The following is a 9715-nucleotide window of genomic DNA, read 5'->3' as shown; positions in this document are numbered from 1 at the left end:
GTAGTGTGACTCCCACCACCCAGTATTCCCCCTATATTTGCACTTGCTTGTTAAAGTGACTCTCTTGTTCACTAAAAATATAATGGCAGGAAGTATGTCTTTCTTGCCATTTTATTATTCCTCATTTGTAGCAAAGTACCTGGCACATGATAGATTTCATAGAAATGTTTTCTAGATGAGTACAAGCAGCCCATGAACTGTCCTTTGAGAAATAACACCTTTGGAGAGCCTTCCCACTAAAGCAACAAACCTGCCTAGTAAATGACAATCATTCCAGGTTCTTGAAAGGAGGGAGTTGGACTTTTATCTAACCAATGATTCTCAAATTTACACAGATCAACCATCTAAGAAATTCTGAAATCCTTCGTTAAATCGCCTCCAAATTTGGAGGAAGAAAACAAACCCAAGGAGGGAAGAACTTGGGGTAGAGGATTGGGGTTCAGGTAGGGAACTTGTAGGAAGTGAAATTAAAGTGTAGTACACATTGAAATCATTTCAAAGCAGATTGGTGTACCTGAAAACAAGCTAGATTTAACAATAGATGTTTATTTAAAAAAAAACAATAGATGTTTATAAAGACTTATGTGACCACCAAATTTTACTCCTTTGCTAAATTACAAATGTAGCACTCAGGTTAAGAACGGAGGCTATGGAGTCATAAATATCTAGGTTTAAATTCAGCTCTACCACCTATCAAGTCCAGGATTTGGGTAAATTACCAACCAACCTGAGCCTGTTTCCTGAAAGATGAAAACAATGATGTTACCCAACCCCAAAGAATTGTTTTGAGGGTTAAACTCATTATTGCATGTTGTGTTTCGCCTACTGTCTGGATATAAAGAAATGGTCACTACATGATAGTTATTATGAATGTGTTTATTAGTCCTCATTATTGGGATGTAGCTCTGAAAGCTACATGGAATTTGTCTCATCTAGAACTGTTTCCCCAGTTCCTAGAACAGGGGATGTGTTGAATTTTGGGAGAGGGTTGTTTTTTTTTTTTTTTTTTCAGGAGAGGAGCTGGGGTTACAAGTGAAGATCTGTGAATCCTAGGATGACTAAATCAACATTATACTTGAATCATTCATTCATTTAGTCTGTTTGCTAGGCACTGATCAAAAGCCAACCTTCTGTTCTATGTGGTATGACAAATGGACCAAAGACAGGTTTAGTTCCAACAAGGAAAGAGTACAAGTTTGAAGAGCCTGTAAGTTTTTCACCTCAATGTACCATATATAGTTTAGAAAATCAATTAAAGACTTCGATTTTTCTGTATACATTTTTAATGATTAGAAACAATCAACTATGCAGTCATAATTGCAGTTACTGGGGTCTGAAAAAGCCAGTCAATAAAAATAAAATCCATACTGAACTGTCGTAAGTAGAATGTTTATCTTATTTTATTCACTGAAGTTTTTGAGAGTTCCAAACTATATGGTATGTGACCAGTGGGACACATGTACAAGACCTCAAGTCCAATTTTGGGACAAGTGTAGCTAGCCAAAGTGTAAAGCAAAGCTAATTATGTTTCGTTTACTTGGAACCCACACCAATGTCACTTGTCCCATCAGCACTATGCCAACAGTGAGTGAGCCCATGATGACATGATTAGCAGAACAAGGGGTAACAACTAAAGAACCAAAAGGTTATAGTAGAAACAGACGCCTTGAAAGGCTCTATGACTTGCCTTAGGTCACAGAACAAGTTAGTCACAGAGCACAGACGTCAGTTCTCCAGATTTTCAGTATTGCATGTGGTCATAAAAGCTCTTGCATAAATATTTGAACATAGAAACCATTGTTTTTAGCTCATTGATTACATATCACAAAGTGGGTTTTAACCTAATAAAACAAATTATTTAAATAATGTGTGCCCTATATATGAGGATTTATCTGTTTTAATGTCAACTGAACTCTATTGAATTATTTTTATATGTAAAGAATAGTAATAGTAAACATTTAAGTGTTTATTGTATATCAGGCACTGTTCTAATCAGTGAATATGTTAACTCATTTAATCCTCACAACCACCCCAGGAGTAGATGTCATCATCCTACTAGAGAAGAAACTGAAGCACAGACAGATCACACAGTAAGCAGTGTGCCAAGACTCAGTTCTTGGAGTCCAGTGTCTGAGGCTCTGCTCTAAGTTAAGTCTACTCTAACAGAATGGATATTAAGCATATGTATTAAAACTTAAAAGTTAATGTAAGTCATGTTGATTGCTAAGCCACAGAAATGTTAAATTATTACTATTTTCTGTATTTCCCTTCATCCCATTATCTCTAACCAGTATTTTTGAAAAACCAGCACAAAACTAAGTTCTCTATTAGAACATGTCTGTCTTTAAATATTCAGTAAGCATTACATAACCCAATTATGTAAAATGTCTAAAGGAATTTTACTTATTCTTTTCTAATTGAGTCCATTTCATTTACATTGAGACCACAGTAAAGGGGAGCACATTCCTGTTGCTATATGATGTCCCACTAAAGGAAGTTTAAAAAAGACCTTTATTACATTAAGAATTCCTTTATAAAACTAAACTATATTTTCATGCATTACATTATTAAAGTATAATTCCAGAAAACTCAAGAATAAAAGTTATTTTAAAAAGCTAATGTGGAGAAGTCGAGGGGAAAATCAGTATGTATTAACTTATAGTTTTTATTAATATAAAAGAAAACTTCAAATACTGTACAGTGAGGTGTGCTGTAGAACACTATATAGTTATAATACACTATTACCAATTATTTATTACTCAAATGTAATATATACAGCAACGACAAAATCAGAAAATAATGGGTAACAGCCAGTGCCTTAGGGATGATAGAACATTTATACTATTTAATTGAGCAGTTAAAGCACTTGCTATATAATTTTTCTAAATATTTACATTACCACTTATTTTTACATTTTCTAAAGAGTATTTCCCTCCAAAAAAGTAGACTCTCCAGCTCTTGGCACTAATTCTTAAAGTCCAATAAACCTGAAAATATTGATAACCTTCTCAGACTTTTATTGCCCCACCATAGGCATAAAGGCTCAGGAAGGGACTTGTGCATTCTAAAGAAAAGTATGCAATACCTTCAAATTTTAATACTAAGTAATTGATACTCACAAGCAGATAACATCAACTAAAACTTTTTTTTTACTAGTTTTCCTTTTCTTTTACAAGAGAATAATCATTGTATTAATATTATACTACAAAAGCATGTAGACTCCATAATTTAAAAAATTAAATGTCAGATATACAAGTAATGGCATTTTCTCCAATAATTCACAATTTTTACAATTTCTGCTATTTTGGAACAAATGTTAAAATTCCCACGATTTAATTATCATTAAATATGAATTGAAACACTTAGCATCTCGAAGAATTATTAAGAATGGCAGAACTTACAGTTAACTATATATCTTACAGTAACTCCTCTTTGTTATTTAAGTAAACATTCTACTATGGTATGTTTTCAAGTGAATAGTTCTGGTTTGAAAATTAATTTCTTATATTAATTATGAAGAGCTTTGAGGATGTACAATTTTGTTAAATTATATAATAACCTTGAACTGTAGGATATATCTACCCAACTTACATAGAGTATGTATCTCACTACTGCTGTGATAAAAGATCATTTAAAATTCATACTGAGCGGAGTTTAATTCAATTTTGCAAAGGCTTTTATGAAAATCTTAATATGGAAACCTTGTTTTGGGAACCATGAAACTCTCAAAATCTACTCTGCAATATTTTAAGCATGAGCCAATTGAAATTCCTGTTGAAAAATAAAAACAAAACTGTATTGATATTCTAAAATAAACATAGTATGATATTGTGACTATATTGGCCAAAGCATAATTAATGACAGAAGTTATGAGTTTACCTCATACCTAAAGATTAGTTATTAGGGAGTTCTAAATTTTTAAAGAAATGTTCACTAGCAGCCAGTATTAGTAGGCAACTACATAAAATAATACTGTTATAAATTTTGCATTTAGTAGCTAACATGTGATGTCAGTACAATTCTCAAAAACCTGTCATTAGTAATAGATGAGTTGCTAGCAAGTGATCTTCCCTGAGGTAAGAGACCATATGCAAAAGTCTGCTCAATTTAAATCAAGTTAGATACTTAAAAATAATGGCAATAAGGACCTGTGGCTGGGATTCACAGATGCATTTCAGATCTGTATCTTAATTGCAAGCAGTAGGCTTGATTGTAAAAACCAAACTAAAAATCATCAGAGGATATAAAGGAAATTTCACAGTCAGTAGCATTGGCTAAATTTCTCAGGTCTTTATCCTTACATTTTCCAATAAAATACTTGAAACATAGTGAAAGGGGAAAAAATAGGCCATGGGCTTGCTCTTTAACTAGTTCCTGAGTTAACCATTCCCTTGGAGTTCATTATATTCTAGATCATAATATTTGGCAGTGTCTTGTGTTCTTCAGTTTCAACCAGTTTCTCATTACCAATATTCTAGACATACATCACCTTCAACTCTACCTGGACTTTGGGTCATCAATTCAAACTTGGTATGATTACCTATAAAATGGATTACTGAAGAAAAAAATTTAGAATTTTATTTCAAGTTTCAGTGAAACATCACAAATAGAATTATAAGACTGAGCTATAGTTATGTTACATCTAGGGCTAAAAAAATATTTTTTAACTGATTTATGATCGCTAGCTTGAACTCAAAGTTGTGGTAATCACAAATGGCAGTAGTACAAAATAAGAATTCTATAGTCATGTATTTGCTTATGATAACCATATGGAAGGACAAAGGATGAAAATTAAGAACTTAAACTGTTTCTAAAAATTCTTTGTGAAGATGATACCTGGCCCACTTTTCAAAAACTACTATTACCCCAACCAAATTTCAGCAAATTTAAAATAATTTCATGAAATCTGACCATTCTCAAAATCAAGCCTTTTATTCTGTATCAAGGGAGAACCCAAACTATTATTATAATATTCATACCTAACCGGCTTCTAAATAGCATTGCTGTGGCAAGAGAAATTAATAGTGTTATCAGAGATTAAAGCCCGTCTCCTAATGTTCACAAGTGCACTCTACTTTGACTAAAGGCAAGTATTTAATAGGAAGATAAAATTTATTTGGTATATTTACTATATGCTATGAGAGTATATTTGTCAGTTATTAACGAAACATGCCAAGCCACAGGTGAAGAAAATATTTGTTAAAGAAAAGGTAATTATATAATTTACCTGGAAGCAGTGCATTTGCTTGTTAAACAGTATTCCTGTATTTGAATTAGTAAGAAAAAGCCAGTTTCAGTGGCTGAAAAAGCCAAAAATAATTATAGTGGTTAGTGGTATTTGTAATTTTTAGTTAAATACACAGAAGCCACCTACGCTAACTAAATGAGAAATATTATTTGGTAGCTGCAGTTCTTTATGCAAAACTAGTGCACAATATAAAAGTCCTAAGTTTTCCTGCTCTTTAGATATTAAGATAATTGAAAGTAAATTTAGAAGAATTGAGATAAAATATGGTTTAAAATGTGATAATGTGATAAAACTAACCCAAATATATATCTTGCTCAGATATCACCTGCAAAATGTCTAAATTCTCCATTCTTTCCTTATTCAAATGGAGTAGTTCATTTAGTAAGTGGATTAAGTCAGAGATACTTTCATAGAAAGAAATCCAAAACCTCCCTCCTTTGGAAACACAAGTCAAAGTACTGTCTATATTCGTTATGAATCAACAGATTGAAATTTTGAAACACTTGATAATATACTTTCTGAAGTACATTTTCTTAGACTGCAAACACAGTTCTGCATCTGTTACATGTGCAAACAGAGACAGCCAGGCTTTGAATGCTCTAGATAAGAGATTGTATTAACATACATTTTGTCTTTCATCCATTCAACTTAATTTCAGTGAACAAAGAAAAAGATGGATTGAAATGTACATTTCAGAATACAGATTTGCAGAACAGGATAAAATAGTGCAATACCAATCTCAGGATAAACATTCTTTGTCTTTAAGATAATAAGCATGAAAGCTGCTTTTTGAGGAAACTGGCACTAAAGATTTGATGAATACACTATTTAAGCAAATGCCCAGTTGATTAGGGTCTGATGCAGTAAAATTTGCATCCAAATCCAAGTGAAGCCAACAGATAAAGAAAGTCTTATGGATGCTAAGGAAAAAGGAAACATTTTTGGTTCAAAGGGGCTCAAAGACACTTAGCATATACAAGCTTAAATACCATTGATCAAAATCGTAGAACAATGTAACTCATTCATAAAGATAAATTCTTATATATAAATTCTCTGTGAATCTGACAGACTCTGAAAATTAGAGATTAACTACTGCTACCATTATTTTTATATTTTCTACCACACTTTGCAATCAACTTTTCTGCAAGATTAAAGAAAAAAAATTCAGTGGTTCTTGACCAGGCCAGGATTAAAAAAATAATGGTAACATATTATTAACAACAGAGCACACAATTGGCTGTGTTGGCTCAGACAGCAACATTACTGAATCACATTGACTTTATCATTCTAGAATAGATATTTTCCCCCAGCCTTGCTCAAATCAGCAAAATGTTATTACACTCTATTCTCAAGATATTTTCACCAAGAATACATATCTCTATGAATGTGTTTACGTTCACGGAAATGTCAGGATCCCAGTATCTAATAAATCCTTCTATGAATTTTAAGATACAATTTAGTTCTGATAACCTTCAAATTTACATAAATCTTTTGACACTCTAATAAATATGTGGAATGGTTACCTTGATGACATCAATATTAGCAAAATCTCATCCCCCCCCCCCCAGTTCTAGCCTTTTCAGAAAATCAAACATTAGCAAGAGAATTTTCATGTTTGAAACATTAAGACTTTCATGGAATTAAAATTACAAAAAACTTCCAATGAACCACATATATGGAAGAAACTCATCTCAGCAGATCTAATAACTAATTTATAGGAATTCAGAGCCAGCCTGGGCAGCAGTATATTAAAAGCTATTGCCAATCACACACTTGCTGTCATGCACTGAATAACAAGATATAATCTTTGAATTATATACGTACAAGATTTTTTATGACTAATCAAGTTATGTGGCCCAGCCAACAAATGTTACATATTCACAATAAACATTCTGCCTTTATTAGCCTCTAATTAAATCAAGAGTGATCCATTGGCTCAGTTGTGTTTGTCATCTCAGCATCTTGACTATCCATCTCTTCAGGCTCCTCCACTGAATTTCCCTTTTGTGCTTTTGACCTTGTGGCAAATGCTGCTCCCAGTGCCTCTGCCACACAGCTATCAGTTGTTTCTGTATTCAAATTTTCAGTGCCACCAGTTAAAGAAAAAGATTCAGGTAAGCCAGTCTGAAGACTCCCGGACTTCACAGAAGAACTCACAACTTCTACTTTCCTTTGAGGAAGATCAGACGGTGACTGCTCTGTACTTTGATCCCGCAAATGCTTGTCCATCGAAGCCTGGATAGAAGAAACCATTTCCTGCAATTTTTTTCGCTGGGCCTCAACCAAATCAGGATCAAGCTGCCTGCTGTCTCTCATTGTAACTACTCCAGGAGCTATTCGAATAAGCTCACTATTACTAGGAGCAGTTGTGAATACAGAAGGCTCTATTTTAATGGAACTACTACTAAAGTCTGTCCCTGTGTTATGCTTCCTTACAACTGGGGCTTCCCTAGCTCTTGAATCAAGGTGTGGGTTACTAGATGCAGTTCCTAGAGAATGCCCTTTTCCCTGAAAGGCAGTTACATTATGAAGCTGCTCAGATTTCTTTTTCACTACTCCACCACTACCTAGTTTTAATAGCCCATGTGAGGGACTTGATTCTCTGCTTCTTGTAGTAGCCTCTGCTCGAACCTGACTTACAGCCTCTTTAACTAAATCTTCAACATCAGGACCGATGGGGAAATGTCCTGCAGCATCCACACACAATTCCAGTCTATCTTCAGAAGCATTATAGACAAAGGTTTTGCCAGGCAGATGTGGAAAAGTACAATGCTTGCCATCAGCCATACCTAAGAAGGGGAAAAAAAATATTTAATATATTAAAATCTTACTTAAAAAGTATAAAGACAATTATAGTTGAAATAGTGAATTTTCAACAATATCCAGATCACAGTTCTGAAAACAAAACTAATTAACAAAAATAATTTATGATATTTATTAATAGAATTTAATACTATTTAAAAAATATCACGACAGACCTTACTGAAGTTCCCCAGGAAATTTTTTTTTCTTTTTACAAATATCATTAACCTTTTACAAAGTTAGGGAAAGGGCTTCAAACAAACAGCTAAGCTATGAGAAAACACTAGCAACAGTGTTAGAAAAACAACTGCTTGCAGTAAAGCAATAAGAAAATATACTTTCATTTACTAAGTCAAATTTAAAACTTTGCAAAAATACCCGTAAGGGCAAAATGTTGCACAGATATGCTGCACAGTGTGAATTAAAATTAAAAATCATAAATAATGCTACTGAATTACAGAATACAATAAAAGTGGTTTTCTCAGTGTACCTTAGGTATATATCTTTCACAAATATAAAGGATAGTGAACTTTCAAAATAAGATATCCCATAGTTAAAGAAGTAATTATGAGGGCATATTTAGGAAAGCTAAAGATGCACTGTGTCTTTGGTATAACTGTAAGAAAGGACACTTGGTCACAATAAATGAAAAAGATCTTGTTTAATTCAATTCCTCTGAAGAAGTTGTATTTCATGTTACACCTTTTATTCTTCTCTGGTAAATCACAACCACCAAAATAAGCCTGGCTTATTTTGATGCTCCTCAAGTGGCCCCTGCAATTTAATTTACTTCTCATAGTCAACTAATGTAGCAATGGAAGAACTTGAAAGAAGGCTTCTATTTTCTAGTTGAGGAGCTTGGTCTCACTATCTGGTATTCCAAAATTTTATACTTTTTCTAGCTTGGGTGTAAGTAAATTTTGTGTTTTAAACTATCCAATATCTTTACATTTTAAATTTGTTTCTTGAAGTATACTCCAAGTATGCAAAAATAGGGGTTTTCAAATTTTATAAAACCAAAGATTTTCTATGCTAACAACAAAAGAAAGATGAAGTAGAGAACTCTTATTTTTATTTTTTGTAAGTAGGGTCAATGCCTAGCATAGAACCTATGAAGTAGAGAACTCTTAATAATACTTGGTGCAAATGGGTTTGTTTATGGCAAAATATAAAGGCAAAAGCAAACTGGTTAAAAATGTTAAAAAGTTAAAAATGAATGAAATTGTTAGTGCTATACAAATACAGAGGTGGAGGATGAGTGAACTTTGGAATGCTTAGTGGGCATTAAGGTAGTGTCCAGTTTTGTAGGTTATTAACAATAGTTCTTCCGCCCTCTTCTAAAAAAAGCTACAGAGTGGTTCTAGTGTATCTCACTGTGAATATTCCAAATAATCAGAGAAAGAACTAAACTGCAAATGAATAAATAACATACGGTAATTTTAAATTAACATTCATTTCAGCGGTAAGTACCCATTAATACAAATCCACCCAGAATTTCCTCTTGGTAGAATATTTTTGGCATAGGTAACTGACAAAAAAGAGACAGACAAAACTTAAAATCAGAGATGTGGTCTCAATAGTGTCTTTAGGCCACAACCCTGGAATCGTCTTATTACCAATCCCCTACCTCGGAGATCTGTAAATAGCCCATGTGAGGGACTTGAT

The 9715-nt window shown here is 33.2% G+C and overlaps 1 protein-coding gene across 1 annotated transcript in view; it reads right to left on the bottom strand.

Moving 5' to 3' along the window:
• Positions 1-988: 988 nt before the first annotated feature.
• VCPIP1 (valosin containing protein interacting protein 1) overlaps positions 989-9715 on the bottom strand; it is a 32280-nt gene continuing 23553 nt past the window's right edge. The window contains exon 3 of the mRNA XM_045788998.2: positions 989-8037. Within this exon, the coding sequence (XP_045644954.2) occupies positions 7166-8037 (872 nt within the window). The 3' untranslated portion in view covers positions 989-7165. The remainder of the gene's footprint in view (positions 8038-9715) is intronic.

The sequence above is a fragment of the Ursus americanus genome, chromosome 9, assembly GCF_024610735.1.
Source record: "Ursus americanus isolate L20-20 chromosome 9, mUrsAme1.1.p, whole genome shotgun sequence".
In the NCBI taxonomy this organism is placed as follows: Eukaryota; Metazoa; Chordata; class Mammalia; order Carnivora; family Ursidae; genus Ursus; species Ursus americanus.
Note: the sequence above shows the minus strand (reverse complement) of the source record. Positions and strands in the feature narration are given on the sequence as shown.